The sequence below is a fragment of the Molothrus ater genome, chromosome 1, assembly GCF_012460135.2.
Source record: "Molothrus ater isolate BHLD 08-10-18 breed brown headed cowbird chromosome 1, BPBGC_Mater_1.1, whole genome shotgun sequence".
Taxonomy (NCBI): domain Eukaryota; kingdom Metazoa; phylum Chordata; class Aves; order Passeriformes; family Icteridae; genus Molothrus; species Molothrus ater.
The window spans coordinates 152,212,681-152,236,578 of record NC_050478.2 but is presented as its reverse complement, the minus strand read 5'-3'; the positions used below and the strand labels follow the sequence as shown (position 1 = coordinate 152,236,578).

The 23,898-nt window shown below is 50.5% G+C and overlaps 3 protein-coding genes across 6 annotated transcripts; 2 read left to right on the top strand and 1 right to left on the bottom strand.

Annotated features, from left to right (window-relative positions):
• The first annotated feature begins 104 nt into the window (after positions 1-104).
• Positions 105-3,559, top strand: PYCR3 (pyrroline-5-carboxylate reductase 3). Its single transcript, XM_036378774.2, has 6 exons — positions 105-196; positions 1,069-1,133; positions 1,398-1,577; positions 2,155-2,367; positions 2,458-2,550; positions 3,210-3,559. Exons 1-6 carry the CDS (start codon positions 115-117, stop codon positions 3,375-3,377), a joined length of 801 nt encoding a protein of 266 aa, XP_036234667.1. The 5' UTR covers positions 105-114; the 3' UTR covers positions 3,378-3,559.
• Positions 3,560-4,755: 1,196 nt separating this feature from the next.
• On the bottom strand, positions 4,756-7,690 carry TIGD5 (tigger transposable element derived 5). Its single transcript, XM_036378772.2, has one exon. It carries the CDS (start codon positions 7,642-7,644, stop codon positions 5,785-5,787), a length of 1,860 nt encoding a protein of 619 aa, XP_036234665.1. The 5' UTR covers positions 7,645-7,690; the 3' UTR covers positions 4,756-5,784.
• Positions 7,691-11,149: 3,459 nt separating this feature from the next.
• Positions 11,150-23,418, top strand: EEF1D (eukaryotic translation elongation factor 1 delta). Of its 4 annotated transcripts, XM_036406507.2 has the most exons (10): positions 11,150-11,168; positions 12,690-13,846; positions 15,547-15,670; positions 17,361-17,432; positions 20,500-20,568; positions 21,687-21,783; positions 21,877-21,980; positions 22,195-22,431; positions 23,011-23,205; positions 23,317-23,418. In XM_036406507.2, the coding sequence occupies exons 2-10, from the start codon at positions 12,690-12,692 to the stop codon at positions 23,353-23,355; spliced, it is 2,094 nt and encodes a 697-aa protein (XP_036262400.1). In that variant the 5' UTR covers positions 11,150-11,168; the 3' UTR covers positions 23,356-23,418. The 4 variants fall into 4 exon arrangements, with proteins under 4 accessions (XP_036262400.1, XP_036262402.1, XP_036262401.1 ...); XM_036406509.2 differs by lacking the exon at positions 17,361-17,432; XM_036406508.2 differs by lacking the exons at positions 11,150-11,168; positions 20,500-20,568.
• The last annotated feature ends 480 nt before the right edge of the window (positions 23,419-23,898 follow it).

The window sequence follows — 23,898 nt, the reverse complement described above, 5'->3', positions numbered from 1 at the left end:
ACGCCGTTCACCCCGCCCCTTAAGGGCGGATCCACCAATAGGAAAACGGGGTGTGGCTGTCCGTTGCCAATCAGCGCCGGGGGTGTGGCTCTGGGGGCGTGGCCTCGCGTAGCGATGGAGGCGTCCGAGCTCTGGGTCGGGTTCGTGGGCGCCGGGCGCATGGCCGGGGGGCTCGTCCGGGGGCTGCTGCAGGCGGGTACGGCACGGGGGGTGACCGGATGCTCCGTGACACACGGGCAGGGGAGGGGACACGGCGACAGTCCTGGTCTGGCGCCTTCCCGGCGTCCCTGCGCGTCCTGTGGCGAGGGGAAGTGCGGGGGGACATGGGGACAGCGCTGCTCTGGACGCTCCGTGCACTCCCTTCCCTGCTGTCCTGACCCGTTCCTAAAGTGCCAGCCCGCCCCCGGGTCCCTGTCCTCCAGTGCAGGGACGTGGGGACAGCCCTGTCCTGGCTCCTTCCCAAGGTCCCAGCCCTTCCCCTGGTCCCTGTGCTCCATTGGAGGGACACGGGGACAGCCCTGTCTTGGCCTATTCCAAAGGTCCCAGCCCCTCCCCGGGTTCCTGTCCTACACTGGAAGGACATGGGGACAACCCTTTCCTGCCACTCTTCCCCAGGGACCGTGCTCTTCTCTGGTGTCCCTGTCCCACAGATAAGTGTGGGGACATGGGGACAGCCCTGTCCTATCCCAGTCCCCCAGGGTTCTTGTTCCCCAGATCAGCGTGGGGACATTGGGACAGCCCTGTCCTGCCTCTCTCCCTGACATCCCAGTCTCACAGACAGTGAGGGCACAGCCCTGTCCCTTCTTCCCATGTGTCCCGGATTATCCCTGTCCCATAGCACAGTGTGGGGACAGCCCTGCCCATTAGGGCCACCTCCATTGTCACTGCACCCTGACACAACTGGTGCCGGCCACACTTGCTCCATGTCCCCCTTTGGTATCGGGATTGGGGAATCACATTGGAGGAATCACATCCCAGTGGAAATTGGGGTGTCTGGGCTGTGCTGGGGTGTCCCCCACAACCCTGGGGCCACCTTGGCCACTCACCCCATTCCCTGTGTCCCCAAAGGAAAGGTTCCAGCCAGCAACGTCCTGGCCAGCGCTCCCTCAGACAAAAACCTGGATGCTTGGCGGGTGAGTGGGGCCAAGGGAGTGGGAGATTTTGGGGTGTCCCTCACTGTGGGTTCAGAGCACCCTTTCCCCCATACTCAGGAGGGGATTGGCTCATCCTTCCCAGATCTGGGTGAGATCCAGGCAGAGCCTCAGTGGCTTTGTGACCAGAGCAGGTCCCCAGGCCGTGTCCCTGCCTCTGGACGTGCCGTTACTGTGGGGGTGCTGGTTTTGGGATGATGTTTTTGGGGGTGCTGGGCTGTGATCCCTCTCCCTGTCCCTGGGCAGGAGTTGGGCTGCCGGACCACGCACTGCAACCTGGAAGTGGTGTACAGGAGCACCCTGGTCTTCCTGGCCACCAAACCCCACATCCTGCCGGGTGTCCTGGAGGAGATCCGTCCTGCTGTGGGGTCCCAGCACATCGTCGTGTCACTGGTGGCTGGTGTCACCATCCAGACACTGCAGCGGGTGAGACTCCTCCTTTTCCTTCTCCTTTTCCTTCTCCTTTCCCTTCTCCTTTTCCTTCTCCTTTTCCTTTTCCTTCTTTTCTCCTTCTCTTCTGCTCCTCCTTTTCTCCTTCTCCTCCTCTCCTTTTGCTTCTGTTTCCTCTTCCTCTCCTCCTTCTCTCCTCCTCCTCTCCTTTCGTTTTCCTCTTCCTCCTTCTCCTCCTCCTTTTCCTCTTCATCCTCCTCCTCCTTCTCTCCTCCTTTTTCCTTGTCCTCATCCTGGTCCTCCTTCTCCTTCCTTCTCCTCTTCTCTTTCTCTTTCCTCCCTCTCCTTCTCTCCTTCTCCTTCTCTTCTCTCTTCTTTTTCATCTCACATTCTCCTCTTCCTCCTTTCCTCCTCTCCTTTCTCCTCCATTTGCACCCAGGCCCATGCAGGACACACCTCTGTGGCCTTGTCCCCTCCCAGCTGCCCCTCCAGCTCCCTCCCCGTGCTCCTCCCTTCTCCGCCAGCCTGATGGGTGACACCCCCCGGTGTCTCCGGTCATCCTTGGCTTCTTCCCATGGCTGGCACCCCTTCTCCCATCCCCATCTTTCCCCAGCTCCTCCCGCCCGGGACCAAAGTGCTGCGGATCATGCCCAACCTGCCCTGCGTGGTGCAGGCAGGGGCCATGGTCTTTTCCCGGGGCAGCAACGCGGGTGACGAGGAAGCCGCGCTCCTCAAGAGCCTCCTGTCCTCCTGCGGCCTCTGCGAGGAGGTCCCCGAATCCTACATCGACATCCACACCGGGCTCAGCGGCAGCGGCGTGGCCTATGTAAGCCAGAGGGACAGGGGATGCTGTCCTGGGATTTGGGGGTCCCTTTCCTTGCTCCAGGCTCACCCCTGGATGCTCCCTTCTTCCCAGGTGTACCTGTTTGCCGAGGCGCTGGCCGAGGGCGCGGTGAAGATGGGAATGCCGGGTGCCTTGGCCAGCAGGATCGCGGCGCAGACGCTGCTGGTGAGTCCTTGGCGTATACTGGAATCTCCCCCCTTTCCTCCTGCCCCTGGGCTCCATTCCTCCCTTGGGATGAGGGAGGAGGTGCTGGAAGCCACTCTGCCTCAGTTTCCCCTTTTGGAACCAAAAATGAAGCCACCAGAAGGACGAAGGGCATGGCGGTGGGACAGTCCCTTGCCATGGGGGTGTTGGGGTGGTGATGCCATCTGTAGCCATGATATTTTCTGAAAAATCCTTTCCTTAGGATTTTTGCTCCTGAGAAGCTGAGAGGCCTCAGGAACAAAATGTAAACAACGATTATCTGCTGCTGTGGAATGCAACGGGTGGATCTATGATTGGTCTCATGTTGTTTCTAATTAATGGCCAATCACAGTCAGCTGGCTCGGACAGAGAGTCCAAAACACAAGCCTTTGTTATTCATTCCTTCTTTTTTTATTCTTAGCTAGCCTTCTGATTAAATCCTTTCTTCTATTCTTTTAGTATAGTTTTAATATAATATATATCATAAGATAATAAATCAAGCCTTCTGAAACATGGAGTCAGATCCTTGTCTCTTCCCTCATCCTCAGACCCCTGTGAACACTGTCACAGCCATCCAACCGTGGAAAGGGGAATTTGGCAAGTCCCAAATCTGACCTTCTTGGTGTCCTGGTGTCCTGTAGGGTGCAGCCAAGATGCTGTTGGAGACAGGGGAGCACCCGGCGAAGCTGCGGGGGGACGTCTGCACACCCTGGGGGCACCACGATCTACGCCCTGCACCAGCTGGAGAAGGGAGCGCTCCGGGCCACCATCATGGATGCCGTGGAGGCAGCCACCAACCGGGCCTGTGACATGGCCAAGGACTAGTGGACGAACCCCTTCTGGGACAGGAGGGGTGATGGGGACCAAAGTGAGCTCCTCTTAGGAGTAGGGGGATCCTGAGATCTTCAGGAGAACGTGGGTGAGGGTGGGAGGTGGTGTGGACACGTGTTACCTCTGCAGGGCTGGAACCAAATAAACGTGGCCAGAGCAACAGGGGGGTGTGGCTTGTTGTGGTCCCTGTGGCCCTGGGAGGCCACCACAGGGGTCACTCCCATGGGGAGGTGACATCCATGATGTCCAGGGATGGAGCTGGTGCCACGCTGGCTCCGTGCTCACTGGGGATGGTGCTGGCACCGAGGATGAAGCTGATGTGGGATGTGCGGCACTGGGAAGAGACTTTTGGGAATGAGGCGATCCCAATTTAACCCTTCTGGGGCTGGGAGAATGGCTGCATCCCTATGGTCAGAGCCACATCCGTGAGGATGCTGCACACATTCCAGAACTGTGGGCAAGAGCTCAACCAGCCAAAAAAACTGCACCATGATCCCTCCCTGGCACCAGGGAATGGGATGGAAGCCCTGATTTCCTCCCATCTCCAGGAATATTAAGGGGATAGAAACTCAAACTTGCCCATCAGGAGAGGATCTGAGCCTTTTCCGTGCCCTAATTAAGCTCTGCTTGCCTCCCAGCACCTGCACAGATGCAATTAGAGATGATTTGGGAACTGCTCTGAGGATGAAAAGGTTTTTTCCGGACAAAACATCGCTGGTGGGAACATCTGAATGCTGAGCCCTGACTTTGGATAGGGACCTGGAATGCCAGAACACAGGGAATGGCTTCCCACTGCCAGAGGACAGGGTTAGATGGCATATTGGGAAGGAATTCCTCCCTGTGAGGGTGGTGAGGGGCTGGGATGGAATTCCCAGAGAAGCTGTGGCTGCCCATCCCTGGAAGTGTCAAAGGCCAGGCTGGACTGAGCTTGGACCAACCTGGGATAGTGTAAGGTGTCCCTGACCACAGTACAGGTTTGGAATTTGATGGCCTTGCAGGTCCCTTCCAACCCAAACCATTCCATAATTTTATATTCTCACCCCCACAAACCAGTTCAAAGACCTCCAGCCCAGCACCCTCTGCTGATCTTTGCAACATTTTTGTCACACAGCTGAAACTTTCTTTCATTCACAAACTCCTGTTTGAAATGAGCCACGTCCCAAGCTCCAGAATCTTTTCATGGGGTGATTTTGGTGTATAAGATGATAAAGAGAAATGTGATTTTGCATTATTACAGCCCACTGGTGTGGAGAAAGCCACACGGAGAGGACACAATCCCATGAAGATCCCCCTGGTGCCACCCCAAATCCCTCTGGGATGGCTCCACCTGACAGTTCACAGACGACAACCTCCATGTGGGAATAAAAATCCATTTAATTTCCATAATCTCTGCAGCAAGGAGACAAAGAACCAACAAGTAAAAACCCCCACCCACCCGCTGACATGGGGCACGGCAGCATTGAGGAGTTAACTTCATTTCCCTCTTCCAGTAATTCGGCTAAACATCCTAAAATGTCATCCAAATCAGGTCAGGAGCTGCTAAATTCCCATCAGATGTCTCCAATATTCCAAGGCGGTGCCAGGAGCCCAAGCTCAACTCACCCAGATGTGTCCTCCAGCCCTGGCCACCCCACAAACCCCCTGAGGAACACCTCAACCCCCATTCCTGGAGCCTTCAGCTCCACAGGGATGCTTGGATGATGGTACCTGGATCAGCAGGTCTCTGTGGTCCAGGTGTTCCCAGCTGTGATGGGAATGATGGAGGTGCCTCCTTCTCATGGATGCCACCCAAGTGTCCCTTTCCCAATCCAGTGCCTGAAGGAAATTGTCTTAAACCAGCCCCAAACCATCCTGGTGTAACAGGATTCTGTTTTGGCAGTGGGAAGGGCGTCACCAGCCTCTTCCAAGGTGGAATATTTCCCCTGCAGCACCTCAGGAGTGGCCCACGTCCAGCTGGCAGTGCCCACCTCAACCCTGTTCTGGGATGTGGGGATTTTTCAGTGTAACATCCCCCAGTTATCCCATGGACACTGAGCAGGTCCTTCCCTCATCCCTTCTCCCCATGGAATTGGGGAAACTGGGCAATTTGGGGGGGGGCATCCACCCCTTTCTGGCAGTGCCAGTGACCAGGGGCCACAAGGGACGTAAAAAATAGCACCTCCTAAATATATTTAGGTAAGGAACAACCCTGGAGTTCGAGTTGTTGCACAAAAATCCCCTGAATTGTGACCCACAGGCATCTGGGCTTCCTGATCCCCAGGGAGCCACGGTCACAGAGGGGCAAGTGGCACCTCTACCACCCTCCCCCTGGGACAACCGGGGTGTCCCCACCTCTGTGGCCAACCAGGGGTGGTTGGCAGCCAAAAAGTGGCAGCTGCCCCTGCCCTAGGATTGGGGGCTGTGGCCACGGCGCAGCCGCTGGGCCATGGAGATGAGGGAGCGGAGCTGCACCAGCTTCAGCGGCCCCACTTCCCGCGGGTCCTGTCCCTCCAGCCAGCGCAGCGCCGTCTCCAGACCCTGGATGGCTTCCCCAGCCGTGGGCAGCAAAGGATCTCCTCCTTCCCCACCCCTTTTGCCACCAGCTGCTTCCTCCTCCTCATCCTCCTCCGCCCCGCAGCCCTCGGCGCCTTCCTCCTCGGCATCATCGTCCTCCTCCGCACCTGGAGCTGCATCATCCAAGTGCAACCAGTCGGACACTTCCTCGGGAGCCAAGCACTTGAAGGCCAAGGCGGCCAGGTGGGTCAGGTCACTGAAGACCTTGCTGTCCCCTCCGCCTTCCTCCCCTCCCGGGGTGTCCCCATGCTCTTCCTCGCCGGGCTGGGGCTCGAAGGCGGCGCGCAGCCCCAGCAGCCAGCACTTCTCGATGGATCCGGGCGGGATGAGATCCCAGGAGAGCCCAGCCAGGTACAACATGTCTTTGAGGAGGAAGGAGCGCACGAAATCCGCGGGACTGCCGGGGCCGCCGCAGGACACGGCCAAGCGCAGCAATTCCCGCTTGTAGAGCTGCTTGAAGGCCGACACCACCCCTTGCTCCAGCGGCGCCGGGATTCGGCCTCCTGCTCCGGCCAAGCCGCTCCCAGAGGGACCCTTGGAGAGGAACAGCGCACGGATGGACCCATCCGGAGTCTGGAGCGGCGGAGAATCCTCAGTTCCTGCTCCAGAGCGGGATGGAGCGGAGCTGAGCAGCAGCACGGCCTTCTGCTGCAGGCAGCTCCGCCGCAGGTACCGCTTCACCCCCGGCACGAAGTCCTCAAAGAACCAAGCCCGCAGAAGCGCCGGCGCCAGCCGGGCCTCGGGGCTGTAGCGGTAGGAAGCCGGGAATTTCTCCTGGTTGTGATGCCGGAGGCTGGCGGGGTCACGGAGACCCCCGACCACCAAAGGCTTGAGTTTGTGGGAGCCGGTCAAGTTGGCGGCCAGCAGCACCGTGACGCGCTCGCCGCGGGCCGGGCGCCTCGCCGTGATTCCAGCACTGGGGAGAAGCTTCCAGAAGAGCCTGGTGATGTTGGCGTTGTAGATCTGCTCATCCCCGTAGCCGCCGGCATCGGGCAGGACCTCGGCGCGGGTGGCCGGGGTGCGCTCGGGCTCGGCGGGGAGGCCGCCCTCGCCGTAGATGCGCTGGCTGGAGATGCCGTGGCGCTTCTGCCAGCGCCAGAACCAGCCGTGGCTCGCCTTGAAGGTGCATTCAGGCCCGTAGATCTGCCGGGCGAAGGCTTCCGCCTGCGCTTGGATAAGGGGTCCGGAGAGCGGCACGCCGTGCTGGCGCAGGGCGAGGAACCAGGCGTAGACGGCGCGGTCGATCTCCTCCTCGTTGGCCAAGCGCATCTTCTTGCGCTGGGTGCCCACCTCGCCGCCGAGCTGCTCCAGGAACCAGCGGAGCTTCGCCTCGTCCTTCAGCCACCCCCGGAGAGTGCCCCCCGGCACCCCGAAAGCCCGGCACACCGACGCCTGGCGCTCGCCCTTCTTCACCCTCTCGATGGCCTGGAGCTTGTCCTTGATGGAGTAGGCGCGGCGAAGCGACATCTTCACCGACACCCCCCCGGGTGATGCGCTGCTGCCTCCACCACCTCCTCCTCCTCCTGCCCGCCGCCCTCCCGCCATTCCCCTGCCCTCCTCCGGCTCCCCCCCGGGCATGGAGCCGACGCCCGCATCCATGGGAATGGGGGGCGCGTTATAACCGGGGAGGAATGCGAGGATGGGGTGGGGGGGGCGCGGCGGTGCCTTTGTCTCCGCTCCGGTCCCCCGCATGCGCGCACCCCACCGCAGCCACTAAGTTGCGCCGCTTCCCCTCCCCCTTTTCCTCGCCAAGTTGGATTCTTCCTCCTATCTCCAGCAGTTCCTGTGGGTTGTACCACTTTGCGAAAAAGGGGGAGAGTGCCTGCCTCCTCCCCTCACGGCGCTTGCCCCTTTGAGCTGTTCCACTTGGCTTTCACGGGAGGAAGAAGTGCGCGGAGGGAGACAACGCGTCGCACGCACAGCGCGGGGATTCCTCCTCCCCGTAACACCCCCCGTAAAATACAGGGATCATCCTGTGGGAGGCAGGGAAGTAGCGTGGGGGTGTCGCATCCCCCTTTTCGCAGAGTGGTACAACCCACGGGCGCTAGCGGAGGCACTAGGACGAATCCAACTTGGCAAGGAAAAGGGGGGCGGCTCATCCTAATAGTTACAGAGGAGTGATTCGCGCATCCCGCTTCCATCCCTCCGTGATGTTCCACATGTCTCTTTTGTTGTGAGGGGGACGGGCCCCGCTCTATGCGTGTGACACGTTGTCTCCCCACAGCGCACTCCCTTTGCCGCCACCCCCCCGCGCGCCACGTGTGGTACGCGCCTCCCCCATAAGCCTCCGCGCGGCGCACGCCGCCCCTCTCTATCCCGGCGGCGGCCAAAGGGAGCGGAGGGGCCCTGAAGGGGTCAAAGCTGCTGGTGAGTCCTGGTTTCCAGCCCCTAGGAAGCCTTATATCCCCAGTTAGGGTCCTTTATCCCGTCTCCCTGAGCCTCGGTAGGGGGAGTTTCGGGGGTCTCCGGAGCGTCCTTTATCCCTCTAGGGCGGGAGGTGGGGGGGCGCCTCATGATATATGGGAGGAAGGGGCTTAGGGGGCCCATCAGGGTGTGTAAGGTTCCTTTATCATCTTAGAATCCCCAAGAAGGAGGTTGTAGTCACCCGTTTTGTTCTCTTTAGGGCACTTTTCCTGCAGAAAGGGGGAATTTGGGGGTCTCCTCATAGGGGATGGGTCTCCGTCCCTCACAGTGGTGGGAAGAGGGGAATTTTGGGGGTCCTTCCTTGGATGTGGGGGGTCTCTTTCCCTGTTAAAGCCTCAGAAAAGGGAGTTTGGGGGGATTCTCCCATTGTCTTTAGGGTCCATTCCATTCCCCTAGAGTCTTGAGGGAGAGGATTTGGGGTGCTCTTGACTTTTGGGATAACTTTTCCATGCCTAGCATCCTATGGAATACTGGAGTGATCCCCCTTTCCCCATGTTCGGTCCCTTTTCCCTTAGAAGGTCTGAAAAAAGGGAGTCATGGGAGTCCCTGAGAGTCCTGAAGGAAAGGATTTGGGGATGCCCTTGTTTCTTGGGATTACTTTCCCCACTTAAAATCCCAGGGAATCTTGTGGTGTCACTCTCCAGTCCCAATGTTTTAGGTTCCTTTTCCCTTAAAAGTTCTGGGAAGGGTCATGTGGAAATCCCTTCCACATTCCCTGTGGGGTCTCTCCTCCCCTCACAACCCAGAAAAAGAGGATGTGGGAGATCCCCTCATTATCTGGGGAATCCCTTTCCCCTTGCCAGGCTCAGGGAAGGGGGGGGATTTTAGGATTCTCCATGTCATTGTGGTCGTTTTCCTTTCCCAGGATTTAGGAACTCTCTGTTACAGGTAAGGGGTGGGTGGGGGTCTCCCTAAACCTTTGTGGTTTTCCACACAATGTGGGGGCATATTCCTTGTTTTTTGGCAATATTCCTGATGCATTAAAGCCTCACCTCTTCAAGTCTGGATTGGGCGTGGTGGGGAAAGGGATCAATGTTATTCCTGCCCTGGTAAGGAAGAGAATTTAGGGATCCCACACTTCCCCAGCTGCTCCAGGTGCCTCAAGGATCTGCTCCTCCCCCAATTCCTGGGTTTTTTTTTTGTCCAGTCACTTGCTGCAAAGGGAAACTGGAGCTGCTGCCGTGTCCTGGCACAAAGCAGCCAATCCATCCCATATCCCAACCCCCTTGGCTGCTTTTCCAAACTTATCTTGGAGCTGGGAAACCTGGAAAATCAACTCCAGGTGCACCTGGGCTCTGCTTACCTCACCCGTCCCTCTTTCCTCGTGCTGCTGTTCCCGGATTTCTGTCACCTTGGCGGGGTTTGTCCTCTCCCTGTTTTTTTGATCTCGATGCTCGGGAGAGAGGGATCCATTTCCAAACTATTTTGGGAACGGGCAGAGGCTGCTGCTGTTGTGCTCCATGGGGTTTTTGAAGGATTACATCCCTGACTAAACTTGCTGAGGCTGCCGCATCGGCGTTCCCAGAAATCCCCGATGGATTTGTTCTGTCGCATCCAGGTCAGCGATGATTCGGGATTGATTGGGATCCTGATAATCACAATCCTTAGGGATGAGGGATTCCCTTTTCTGAGCTGTTTTGCTGGAATTCTTTCCTCTCCTTATCCAGGTTTGTCCCATTTCTCCCTGACCTTCAGGTAGGATTTTTCCTCACCCGAGCTGTTCATTCCCAACTCTTTATTTTTCCCTATTTTTCTTGAAGGTGACACTTTCCAAGTCTTTCCTTTCTGCTGATTTCCCATATCCATGATTGTCTCATTAGGAATTTTCAGCTTGGAGCGGAAATTTGTGGTTTTTAGGTGATCAGGGATGGGAATTGTGGTGTTTTCCTGGAATGTGGAGCTTTGTCTCATAGCAAAGGTGATGAGAAGATGATGATGATGATAAGGATCTGACTTAGGGAAGAGCCAATTTTAGGGAATGAAATCAGCAGGAATTTAGGAACAGCCAAATTCCAGCTGAATTGGAAAAACCAGCAGAAGATCTAGTTTTAAATGGATAAAATATTAGATACAAGTGTTAATATTTTGATTTATTTTGATTTCCCTGTTGTTGAACTGATCCTGAATTTCTGGGCTGTGACTTTTCCCAGTGGAGAACATTCCCAACGCCACAGCATGTTTTTTAATCCTAAAACTTTGTGTTTGTGGAGGTAAAAATGGCAATTTTGAGTGGAAAATGTTAAAAGTTTGATGGTTGGTATGATTAAAATTCCTTTTCCCAGATTCTTCCAGGAATACTGATGGATACAGAAGAGAAATTACTTTTTTTTTTTCCTAATTTTTCCCTGTTTAGAAGCTTTATTTCCTTGGAAATTTAGGGTTTTTCAGGACTGAACATAAGGTTTGGCTGCTCATGGAAGCAAAAAGGTGCTGCAGGAATGTTTGGAATCACCCAAAAATTTGGGATCCTGAATTCCATCAACATGTGCCAGGACTGGGATGGCAGGTTGGGAATTCTCAGGCTACTGGGATGGGAAAATCCTTTTAGGTAACATCACAATAATGTTCCTTTCCTTGTTACTAAAATGAAAATAAATTCATTTTCTGTGGTGTTGGTTCACAAACTTCATGGAGTTCTGAAAAGTTAATGAGCTCAAATTAATAATTAATTAATCCATTAATTATTAATTTAATTTTTTTGGCTGAGGAGCCACTGCATCCATAGAAATTGGAATTTTTCTCTAAATTTATCCTGTGTTTCTCTTTTTAATGCTGTCATAGGAGCAAAAAAAGTAAGTACCTTCTAATTATTGTGTGTTTTTTTGGGAATTCTGGAAAATCCGGGAATATCAGCACCAGTGGGATATTTATTAGACAAATTCCTGCAGAGTTTTCTTGAAAAGAATTAATTTTGAAGAGTTTTTTAAAATTAATTTCAGCTCTGTCAGTGGGAGGGAATCTCCTGGGAGTTCCTCATTATGGAATTCCTACTCCATAATTCACCTCATCCATGAGGGCTGCAATTCCAGGGCTTGGGGCTGCTTAAAAACTGGAGCAAAATCGTTTAAAAATTAAAACAAAACAAAATTAATTTTTGAATTTAATTAAAAAATATCGAATTTTAAATTGAGTTTAAAAAGAAAGAAATTGTAGGAATTTTTTGTGCCAAATCCTACAAATTTATTATTTTACTCATTATTTACTATAATAAATTTAATTCTATGTAAAGGTCCTAACAAGAGTTTATTGCTCCATAAAAGACAAAAACATAAAATTCCAAATTAAAGATTATTTTGAATTTATTTTTTCTTTAAATTCAGAATTGAAATCTTAATTTTTAAGTGGTTTTAGCTGTATCAAAGTTTCCCAACTCCAGGGGGAAAAAAGAAAAATCTCCTTTTGCCATTCCTATTAATTTGTCTAATCAGAATCTAATCAATATTTTAAACTCTATCAATTTAAATGTTTGAAGGCAAAACTTTAATTTAGTAATATATAAATTTAAATGGAAGTATTCAAGACCCGAAAAAAAGCATTTATGTGTAAATTTTTAATTCAAATCAATAAATATTAAATTAAATTTTAAATTAAAAGCAATACATTTTAAATTAAATTTAAATGACAATTGAAAATTAAATAGAAATTTAAAGTTAAGCCGTGGACTTGAGGCTTCCAAAATCTTCCAGGAATTATTTGAATTATAAATTTCTGAGGATATTTCATCTTTCTGGGAGTTTTATTTGGCAATCTGCCGCAGGTCAATTGTTATTAATTAATTATTGAATTTATCACGAGATTCCCTGCTCCTGGACAAGTTTAATTTGCCGATAACTTGGATTATATCCCAAAATTAAATCTCAGTTTTTCAGCAGCTGCCTTTTACTATGAAAATCCAATCAGGAGTAAACAACAACCTCCAAAAACTCAAAAATTTGAGCCAGTTTTCCCAAAATTTTGCCTAATTGGGAATAAGTAACAGATAATTAATGACTAATCCACTAACTTGGAATAATATCCCATAATTCCCAAGGATTTGAACAAAATCCTGTGGGTTTTTTTTTTTTTCCTGCCTTAAAATTTCAAATAACGGGGGGAATTCTTGGCAGGAATATTTTAGGAGGAAGGCGGTTTTGGCCGCGTTGAATTCCTTGGAATTCAAACTTACCCCAGCAGGGAGAAATAAATGGAATATTTGTGCCTTTTCCCGGGAATATTAATGGATAAAAACATCTCCTGCATGCCCTTGCTTTTGCTGTGCTGCCGCTACATTTGTTGTGCTTATCTCTCCATGCTGCCCGTTTATTTTCGGGAAGATGAGGACACGGAAAAATCCCTGCTCCGCGGACAAAGTTTGGCTGGAAAAGCCCCGGAACGACGAAGCTGAGCGGGAAGCGCCGGAGCGGGAAGCGCCAGAGCCCGAGGCCGTCAACGGGATCTGCCACGAGGATTCCATCGAGGGGGAGCTCAGGGGGGACCCGAAAAAGCCCAGGAATGGCAAAAAGCAGCGGAAGCGGAAGCGCTCGCCGAAACCCAAAGCCCAGGATTCCAAGCTGGAGGCGATCCTGGCGGGAATGTCGGCGGAGCACGTGTGGTTTGACAAGCCCTTGTACGACCGCGCCGAGAGCGCCTACAGGATAAAACTGGCGGGTTCCCAGAGTTGGGAATCACCTGAGACTGGGAAAACGGCTCAGGAATCTCCTGCCGTGGCCAGGTCGAAATCCAGCCAAGACATTCCCAAGGCGAGGATGCTCCCGGCGTGTTCCCATGGAAGCCTGGCTGCCTGTCACCACGTTGTCCAAGGGGTTTGGATCAACAAGCTTGACTTCGATAAGGCCGAGAGGGCGTTCATGGAGAAATCCCAGTTTTTCCTTCCTCCCAACGTCCTGGCCATCCCATCCGTGTGGGCGAATTCCAGGCTGGGAACGCCGGACGAGGGCTACGGCACGGCCTTGCCCACTCCTGCCACTCCAGGCTTGGCTCCCGGCATTCCCAACTCTCCCGTGGCCTCCGTTCCCAGTTTGCCCAGCTCTGACCAGCAGACGGTCAATGGGAAGCCGCAGATTTCCAACTGGGAAGTTCTGGCATCCGAGGTGTGGCTGGAAAAGCCTCTCTACGATGATGCTGAGAAGAATTTTTATGAGAAGATGTTGGATGGGCATCCCTTGGATAAAACCCAACAGCAGCAACGTGGCTGCCCAGAAGCATCCAAGGACCGCAACCCTGGGAAACAAACGGGAATCGCCTCCACCAATCCTGAGCTCCCTGATATTCCCAAGGAAAATCCCGCCTGCTTTTTCCTGCACAAGGACAGCGAGTCCGTGTGGCTGAATAAGGTGACCTACGACAGGGCTGAATCCAGATATTTTGCCCTGGAAGCGGCCAGAGCAGCAGAGAAAACAGGGATCCAGGAATCTGATGCAGAAAATCCCTCCCATCCAGCTGCTCCGAGCATTCCTGCTCCAGAAACGAAGTAGGAGAAGTTTCTTTGGGGGTAACACCCATGAAAAAAAAAAAAAAAACCAAACCAAAAACCCAAAACCAAAAAACAGCCAGGTCAGGATTGAGCTGGAAGGAATTTGCTTGTGGAGAAGACTGGGTGGACTTGGAGATAATCCTGGTGGGCAGGGAGCAGGGGGGAAAATCCTTCAAGGAATTTCCCCTTCTCCTGAGGAATTCTGGTGGATAAAGTCTATGTTTGTGTGGAGCTAGAGGTTGAATGTTTAAAGGCAGGGCTGGGAAGTGAGCTCATTCTCCCCCTTTTTGCATGGATTCAGCACCATCCTCCTTTCCATCCTCTCATTCCATGTGAAAATCAGCATCATAACCGGGTTCCAGCTTGAAGAAGGTTTGGAAGTGACCGGAATACAATTTAGGGAATCAGTCTGGAGCATGTGCTGTAGTTTGGTTTTTTAAGGGAATTTATATTAAGGTTGTTGATTTTTGGAATGCCCTTGGATCTTCTCCAAAGGCAGAGCTAAGGTAGAGACGGATATTCCGGGAAAAAAAGACTCTTGGAGCATCCATCCTTATTTCTGACACTTCTAATCCATTAATTTTATTGGGATTTATTGGAAAGCTTTTAGGATCTTTGTGTCAAGGGATTTAGGGGTCAAATACCTTTTCACCTGGTCCTGTTTGGGATCATTTCCTCTTTAGTTGGTCATAACTGGATATTTGGGAAAATCCACGTGTCTCTGTAAAGAAGTGGGATAAATTTGTCTGTATTTGAGATTTTCTGCAAGTGATCCTGGTTGGAATTCCAGCAGCTCCTGGAGATTTGAGTGTGGAAATTGGTTTTGCTGCAGCTCCTGTGTCTGGTAGCCTCTGGTCTCTTCCAAGTGGGTAGATGAGATAAGGAGGGATTTGATTTCAGGAGAATCATCTCTGGCTTCCCTGGAAGTGTTTTATGGAAAACTATGGGATTTGGGATGATGAGGAAAGTTTTCTTGTGCTGTGGTTTTCTTGTGCTGCTCTCCACCTCTTCAGACTTCTGCTGGCTCTGTCCCTGTCCCTTTCTGGAATTCAGGGCACTTCCTCTTTTCCTCTTTTTTGAGGGCTCTGTTTCCCTTTGAATTAAAACTTAACCCACCTCTGCTCCATAAAAATCCCCCGTTTCCCAGCAGGATTTGGAGGTTTTTGCTGTTTTTCCATGTCGTGCCAGGTCTGTCCCCTCCAAGTGTTGCTGATTTTTAATCAGGATTTCCCAGTGAACTTGTGGATGTCCCATCCCTTGAAGTATCCAGGGAAAAGTTGGATGAGGCTTGGAGCAACCTGGGATAGTGGAAGGTGTCCCATGGCAGGGGGGTGGAACTAAATGATCTTTATGGTCTTTTCCAACCCAAACCACTCCATTATTTCAATTCCCTTTCTGTCCTCCTACACAAGACATTTTCTTTAGCACAAACAAGAAAATCCTGGGTTGTTTTTTTTTTTGTTTGTTTGTTTTTTGGTTTTTTTTTTTGTGGAATAAAGTCAGGATCAGCTGATTCATCCCATCCCCACCCCACACCAGGTCAGGCAGGTGGGTGATTAATCTGTCCTGCTTTTTTAAGAGGATCCCGGATACTTAAATCCGCAGCCAAGCCCGAGCTGCAGGCACAGAACCCGCTCCTGACGAGCTGTTAACCTTCAATCCTTGCAGGAATTCACTTTTTGTGGATATTTTCCCAGGAAAATGGCTGTGGATTACTTCCTGCACGACAAGATCTGGTTCGAGAAGTTCAAATACGACGACGCCGAGCGAAGGTTCTATGAGCAGATGAACGGCCCCGTGGGTGGCTCCTCCCGCCAGCAGGTAATTCCCAATCCCAGGAATTCCAGAGTAAGTCAAAGTACATGATCCACCTGGATTTTTTGGGGATTTCTGCTCTTTTTTCCCTGTTTTTTTTTTTCCCCAAGTCTTCCTGGAGCTCTCTAAGCTGTTTAAGACCCATTTAGGGGTTTTGTTTTTTTCCCACTGTTTTCTGTGGAATTTGAAGGATTTGGTTCCAAGGAACTGGGAGATGAAGTGCCTTTCTAACAGATGAATCAGTCCCAGCTTCCAGCAGTTATCCTTAATTTTTCCAGGCTGCTGGGATCTGTGGGGGCACAGTTTGAGCTGGAATCCCCAAATCCCCAATTTTATTGGCAAAGAGCATCCCTGCCCCTCTTCATCCAGGGAAAATTCCGCTTTGCTTCCATTTTGGAGCAGTCCTTTGGAATATTCCAAGGGAACACAAACCTAAAGTTTGAACAGAGGCACCACAGCTGCAAAGATTTTTTGGGGAGGGGGGGGATTTTTTTATCCTTTTCTTTGTGCTCCTGGAAATATTCCAGGTGTTCCAGTGGAAGACTCTGTTCATGGTACCGGTGAGTTGGGGAGGGGAAGGTGGAGGGGGAAGCATGATCCTGCTGAGCTGAAATATTTCCAGCTTCAGTATTATCCCAGAATTATTCCTGTTCCAAGGTTCAGAGCTTTCCTAACCTCTTCCTGCTCCTAACTGCTTGTGCCTTTGGAATGCTGAGTGTTCAGTGCCTCTTTCCAAGTGTTCACGGGGAAGCTTTTTGCTGAAATTACAACTTTTAGGCACATTCCAGCTATTCCTGCTGCCCATCCTGGCTTAGGTGCTGGCACAGCACCTGGGAGACTGGGAATAAAAAAAAATTGGGAGCTCTGGATGAGTGCTGGAAGTAGGAGTTGGAGTGAAAACCTCTTGGAACAGTTCAGCTATTTCAAGGCACATCAGGAGCTTGCAGTGAAGGAGTTTGGCCTGGGAGAGGTGGTTTGAAGGATGTTTTGGGGGAATTTATCAGCCACTTCCCCATGGAAAAATATCCTTAAAACCTCCTTGGAAGTAGCAGGAAGTGGAACCCACCTGGATGTGTCCAGGCTGTTTCTCCTTTATTTTCTGTTTAACTCAGGATTTGGGGGTTTGTGGGAAATTTCACATCTTGGGACTTGCTGGTGGGGGGGGTTGCAGTCTGGGAAAGGCAAGGAGTGAATGGATGATGGAATTTCCAGGGAGGGAAATTTGAAATCCAGGCTAAGGCATGGCAGCAGGAGAACAGGGAGAAAATTCCTGGCGTTCTGGGTCCCACCTCTCTGGATAGAGCAGAGTCAGGGTTGTCACTTCCTGCTTGAGCTCAGGTAATAATATGGAAAAATCCTGCCAGAGGCTGGGTTTTTAAGGAGTTCTGGAGTCACTCCAACCTTCTGGCAGCATCCCAAACTTTTCAGGGTAATTATAGGGAATTTAAAAGCTCTTTGACTGGATGATCCTTCTGAACACATGACCAGGGATCGCCCGATTTAGCCCAAATCCTTACGGCAAAAATCACTGAATCATGAAAAGGACAATTCCCAATTTTCCCAATTCCCTCTCTCCTCCTTCCTTTCATTGTTTTTTTTTTTAACTTCCCTGATGATTTTTTTTTTTTGTCCCCTCCCATGTTTTAATATTTTTTTTTAAAAAAGAAACTCTTGGTTCTTTCTGCGCTGTTTGCAGGAGAACGGAGCCAGCACGATCCTCCGCGACATTGCCAGAGCCAGGGAGAATATCCAGAAATCGCTGGCCGGAGTGAGTACCCAAGCTCTCACCAGCTGGCTGCCTGCATCCCATTTTTTTTTTTTTTTTTATTTTTTTACTTTTTATGGAATTCTAAATCCCATAAATCATTTGGCTTCTTGGTTGGGAGCTAGAGGAGAAGACCAAGGTTTGCAGCGCCGTGTGCCACCAGCTCCGCCCCATCCCCACACGCTGCTCACCTGCAGCGCTGCCAAAACTGGATTTGGGTTAAAAGAATTCCCTGAATTGGGCTTTTCCTTCCCTTTTTTTATTTTTTTTCCCCTTTTTGTTTTTTTTTTTTTTTTTCCTGGTGGGATGTTCCCATGGGTCTTAACTAACAGGTTCCAACTCGCTGAGCGTGTGGCTCTTTTTTGGGATACACTGGGCTGCCACCTTCTCTTCCCTGTTTTGCTTCCAGTTTAGGGGATGTGCAAAAAAAAAATAAAAAACCCAAAAAAGTTGTGTTTTCCATCTGCTGCATCCAGGGAATTCAGCTTGGCTTCAAGCTCTGAGGCTGGAGCATCCTGGAGGAGCTCAGGAATGCACTTTGTGGAGGTGTTTTTGTGCTGAGTGCAGACAAGAGCATTTAAAAAAAAATCTTCATTTTTGTAAAAGGAAGTTAAAATACTAATGAGTGGTTTTATGGGAAAGGAGAATCCCTGGAATACAGCCCAGGTGTCTTTGATTTCCTGCCTCTACAGTGGGACTCCCAAAGTCATCCATCCATTATTTGGCCTCATAATTCCCAAGCACCCTCAGTTTCTATCTTTGATCAGTCCAATATGAGGCAGTAACAAGGAATTCCCCTTTCCCAAAGGGAATATTCCATATCCCTCCTTACACCTGCAGAAAGGAGCCAGACATTTGGGATGAATATAAGGAATCAGGATTTCAATCAACAGTTTAAAGAAAAATTTTCCAGAACTGGCTCATTTTATTTAAAAAAAAATATGGCTAAAGGAGGCCACCATCCCAAAGAGGGTAAAAAGTTCCTTTGGGAGGAACTTTTGGAATTGGGCAAGGGGCAGGGAATCTAAACCCAAATCACCTGGAAGTGCTGCTCATCCTCACCTTCCAGAGTGTTTTGCCAAAGATGAGGAATTTCTTTCCTGACTCCTGTTAAAGAGCTTTTTTGGGAGAGAATCCCAGAAGTTTGGATCATCCAGGTGCTGTAACAGGGAATTGGTAAAGCAACAGCCCAAAGCTAGGATAGGAATTTTGGGATATAAATTGTTTGGAGATGTTTTTGGAGATTAGTGCTGGATGTAAAAAATTGCTGGATATTTTTTGTTCCTAGGAAAGGGGTTGGATCTTCCACGTGGCTGAAAAATAGTTGGAATATCCCTCAAGGATTATCATTAATGTTGGATAATCAGGCTGGACTTTAGGACATTCCTAAACTTCTTCCTTGCGTTCCCAAACCCCAAATTTACACTGTGAGAAAAGTGGGAAGAGCAGAAATCCCAGGATTTTTGTCTTTCCTTCCTCCATAATTATTGTCAGGGGTCTTAGGATGTGGCAAGGGAAGAACTGGCTGTGAAAAACTGGGAAAATGGGAGTTTAGTGCTTTTTTGCTGGGAATTTCAGGCTCGGATTGTGTCATAAAACATAGGAATGAGCACTTGGAATATGACGGGAGTCTGGAGTTCCTTGATTATGAGGAAAAGCAGGAAGTAGAACAGGAAATTCCACCTGAACATGAGAAAAAAATTTACTGTCTCTGATATTTAAAATGTATTTTAGGGATTCAAGCTTCAGGGAATAACAGATGTTTATATACCAAGTTGTTCTGCCAAAGTCCTGCTTTGTACCCTTTGTAATTCCCAGGGATTTTATTTGTTTGGATAATTAAGTTTATGCACAATTCCAGCTTTCCCAAGCACTTCAGCTGTCCAGAATATTTGAGATAGGCTGCAGCTTTAAGGTGCGTTCAGCACAAAAATTATGGCTTAAAAATAAAGGATTTGAGGGCTTTATACAAGAGTGCAGAGGAAGGGAGGGAAGTGGAACTCCCCACCTTGGGAATTTTGAATTCTTATCCCTGATAAAATTCATGGATGCTTGTGTGGAGCTGGAAGTTGGAAGAGGGAATGGGTTTTGTCTGCTATAATGGAGGTATGGTGTCCACATTCCCAAAGCTTGGAGCATCTTCTCCTCAGGGAAGATCTCACAGTCTTACAAAGGCAAATTTTCCATAATTTTTTAGGATCTGGGACATGGTTGTGCCTCTTGCATTGTCTTATGGTGGGTTCCAGTTAAGATCTCATGGTTGCTTCAGCTTGGGACAGGTATCCCTTGCTCTTCCCTCTTTTTTTTTTTTTTTTTTTTTTCCTTTGAGGAATTTTTATTGACAGGGAAGGGGAATCTCCTCTCCCTGTGCTGGCACTGCTGGGGCACCTCCAATCCTGGGATCAGTTTTGGGTCCTCGTGACAAGAAGGACATTGAGGGGCTGGAGTGTTTCCAAGGAAGGGAATGGATTGGGAAGGGTCTGGAGCAGCTGTGGGAGCTGGGAGAGCTCAGCCTGGAAAAAACCATGAGGTTCAGGGGGCACCTTCTCACTTCCCCAAATCCATGACAGGATTTCCAGGTGGGAATACTCGTAGGGAATGACAGGATGAGAGGAAACCACCAGAGGGGAAATTTAGCTGGAATATTAGGAAAATTCCTCATGGAAAGGGCTGTCCAGCCCTGGCACAGAGGTGGAGTCCCCATCCCTGGAGGGGATTTGACATCCCTGTGGATGTGGCACTTGGGGACGCGCTCAGTGGCGGCCTTGGGGGAACCATTGGGACTCCATGGGCTCAGAGGGATTTTCCCACCTCTGTAATTCCATGATTTCCATCCTTGGAGCGTCAGGGCTGGCATGGTGTGATGAGCCCACAGCGCTGCACGAGCTCCCTGCACACACCAAGATGTTCGTGGAGAAGGCCCCAGAATTCCTGGGGGAATGTTTGCAGTGCGAGGCTGTTTCCCACCGCTCCCTAACTTCCCCTTGCATGCGGCTCTTCCCTGTGCTTGAGTTCCCTCTGGAATTGAGAAACCTTTTCCCATCTTCCCAAACTTTTTCCCACCCTGCAGCAGAAGACCCCTGCTCGGAGCAAGGAAGCTCCTTGTGCCCGTCCCAAGAAACAGTCGGGACGCTCCTCTGTAAGTGAGCTGTGCATGGATGGAGCCTGTGGAAAAACGGGAGAGGATCTGGTGGGATGAGGATATGGAGCAAGTTCTCCTTCCTCAGGGTTTGTCCTTTGGCACTGGGATTAAACCTGGATAATGGGATCTCATCCCAGCTCAGTGTCCTGGGATCTGCACTCACCTTCCTGAGCCTGAATCCACAGCTGAGGTGTCAGAGATGGAATTTTTTCCTGTCCCTTTGATATTTTCCAGCCTCATCCCTGGAAGTGTCCAAGGCCAGGTTGGACAGGTCTTGGACAGCTTGGGATAGTGGGACATTGTCTGGATGATCCTTAAAATCCCAACCTAAACCATTCCATGATTTAGACCTTTCCTTGTGCCTTGTATTCTTCATCTTATCCCTGCTTTTCCCTCTTTCCATCTTATGTGGCTGCTGAGATTCCACACTGGAATAAAAGAGAATAAATTATTCTCTCTTCACTTAGAAATGACAACTCCGGGGCAAATCCTGTCATTTTCTTTCCCTTTGTTGCCTGAAGCTGATGGATAAGGAACCTCCTTAGCATTAAAAAAAAAAAAAAAAAACAAAAAAAAAGAAAAAGCTTTTTTTTTTACTGTCAAAAAATCCATTGAAACCAGAGTTGGAATAATTATTCCCTCAGGATGTGTTAAAGCAGATTGAAATTGTTAGGAATTTATGGCTGGGCTGGGGAAGGTGGGAGTGTAGAATTCCTGGGATCTTTCCAGCTTTCCCAGTGTTACCTTAGGCAGGTCATTCCTGTCCCTCATTGGGTTGGGAGAGGAGACCAAGAATCTCCAAGATTTTTAAGGGACTTGGTGTGAAATTTTATATAAATTTTATGTGGTTTTAGTGGCATTTTGGGATCTGAGAGTGGGAGAAGTGATTTTATCCTTTGCTCCTTGGTGCCAGCTGAAATTCCTTGGGATTTAGTCCATGCTTCATTTTATAGAGCTGCTCCATTAGTTTCTATCCTAATTTAGAGAAAATATCCTTGGTTTTAGTTCAGCTCCTGAACTTCCTCTCTCCCTGAAGACACGACTCTGCTTTGCTTCATGGGTTTCTCAGGAGGAGGGGAAACAACTCAATTTCATCCTGGTTTTCCTCGTTGCAGAGTGCAAGCACAACCTCCCCTGGAGCTGCTGGTGACCAAAATGAGCTCCTGTCCCGAATTTCCCACCTGGAAGTGGAAAACCAGAACCTCCGCAGTGGTGAGTGGGAGAATTCCTTGTCCTGGCTGGAGACCTGACGTGCAACTGGGAATTTAAGGTCATTTTTCCTATTTTTCCCTCTTTTTTTCCCAGTTGTTGCAGACCTCCAGATGGCCATTTTCAAGCTGGAAAGCCGCCTGAACGCTCTGGAGAAATCCTCAACTTCCCACCAGCCCTCATCTGTTCCTCCAACCCAGGTGAGCCTTGGAAAAATGCTGGAATTTTTCTCTAGGAATTACAGCCTAAGATCCATGTGGACAAACGTCCTGTTTTGATAAATCCATATAAATCCCACAGCGTGTCCTGAGCAGTGGAGATTCCCCTTCCTGAGCTTTTCTTGGCTGCTCTGCTCCAACTCCAGGTTAATCTTTTCCCTCTTTTTCCCTTAAAAAAACCTCGGATCCGGTGAAGAAAGTGGAACCATTCAGCATTCCCTCCAAAAAAGTGGAGCTCCCGGCCAAGAAAGCTGAGCCAGCTGCTGCTGAGGAGGATGAGGATGATGACATTGACCTTTTTGGGAGCGATGATGAGGAGGAAGACCAGGAAGCTGCCAAAGTCCGGGAAGAGCGGCTCCGGCAGTACGCGGAGAAGAAGGCCAAGAAGCCGGGACTCATTGCCAAGTCTTCCATCCTGCTGGATGTGAAGCCAGTGAGTGGCTTTGGGAATTTGGGAGCTCTGGGAGTGGGGCTGGGAATCCTCTCTCATCCAAGAGGATGGTGGTGGCACCTGTGGAATTACAAACAAGGCTCGGAGCCAGGTGGGATTTGTTGCCGTGGAAGCCTGGGATGGGTTTGGATGGATGGGACCTTAAATCCCATCTCATTCCACAGGTAGGGATACTTTCCACTATCCCAGGTTGCTCCAACCTGGCCTTGGATACTTCCAGGGATGGGGCAGCCAAAGCTTCTATGGGAATTCCATTCCAGGGCCTCACCACCCTCCCAGGGAGGAATTTCTTCCCAATATCCCATCTAATCTTGCCCTATTCCAGTTTAAAACCATTCCCACTTCTCCTGTCACTCCATCCTTGTCCAAAGTCCCTCTCCAGCTTTCTTGGATCTCCTTGAGGCACTGGAAGGGGCTCTGAGGTCTTCTAGAGCCTTCTCCAGCCAAGAAAGGGCACTTTGGATCAGTTGTGACATTCCCAGAGGTGTCACCTGGATACCCCTTGGAGCTGCTGATGATCTCCAGGAAAACCCTAAAACCTCCCAATTCCCGCTTTTCCAGTGGGACGACGAGACCGACATGGCCAAGATGGAGGAGTGTGTCCGGTCCATCCACATGGACGGGTTGGTGTGGGGAGCCTCCAAACTGGTCCCAGTTGGATATGGCATCAAGAAACTCCAAATCCAGTGCGTGGTGGAGGACGAGAAAGTCGGGACAGACATCCTGGAGGAGGAGATCACCAAGTTTGAGGACTACGTAAGTCTTGGAATGGGATGTGGGAAGGGCCTGGAAGCCATGGGAGGGGGTTTAACTCAGGTGTGTTTTCCTGGGAACACCTGGATGACTCCAGCTTTTGTCCCCTTCCAGGTGCAGAGCGTGGATATTGCTGCTTTTAACAAGATTTAGAAGGGAAAACTGTATCCCCCTCATCTGAACCTGGAATTAATAAAGATGAACATTGGGAGTGCACGTTGGGTCGTGGGTTTTTCCCTCAGGTGCAGCTTCTCCAGGGGGATTTGATGGGAGATTTTGGGATATTGGAGCAACCTGGGCTGGTGGAAGGTGTCCCTGCCCATTGCAGGGAATTGGAATGAGAGATAGTTAAGATCTCTTCCAACCTAAACCATTCCATGATTTCCCCATCCTTCATGGAAGGAACAATCTCAGGACATGGACTTGAATTTTAGGGCTGGAATGAAGGTCTCAGCCACCTTTCCCAAGGTTTAGAGATCCCAGTCACTCCCTACAAAAAAACAGGATGCATAATCCAGGAATTGCTGATTTGAGATGGATTTCATCCCTCTTTTCCCACTGACTCCCTGCCCAGGTCACTTTAGCTGAGCGTGGCCTGGCAAGGGGACAGGTGACATTCCTGAGCATGGTCTGGTGAGGCCACTCCTGACTTTGGGAACACGAGGTCTGTCCCAGTGCCAGAGTCCAAGGTCTGGG

Coding starts and splice junctions, on each gene's coding strand:
- PYCR3 (XM_036378774.2), top strand. CDS start 115: ATGGAGGCGTCCGAGCTCTGGGTCGGGTTCGTGGGCGCCGGGCGCATG. Junction 1,134..1,397: donor AAAACCTGGATGCTTGGCGG/GTGAGTGGGGCC, acceptor GTCCCTGGGCAG/GAGTTGGGCTGCCGGACCAC. Junction 2,368..2,457: donor GCGGCAGCGGCGTGGCCTAT/GTAAGCCAGAGG, acceptor CCTTCTTCCCAG/GTGTACCTGTTTGCCGAGGC.
- TIGD5 (XM_036378772.2), bottom strand. CDS start 7,644: ATGCGGGGGACCGGAGCGGAGACAAAGGCACCGCCGCGCCCCCCCCAC.
- EEF1D (XM_036406507.2), top strand. CDS start 12,690: ATGAGGACACGGAAAAATCCCTGCTCCGCGGACAAAGTTTGGCTGGAA. Junction 21,981..22,194: donor CATCTGTTCCTCCAACCCAG/GTGAGCCTTGGA, acceptor GATCCGGTGAAG/AAAGTGGAACCATTCAGCAT. Junction 22,432..23,010: donor TCCTGCTGGATGTGAAGCCA/GTGAGTGGCTTT, acceptor CCGCTTTTCCAG/TGGGACGACGAGACCGACAT.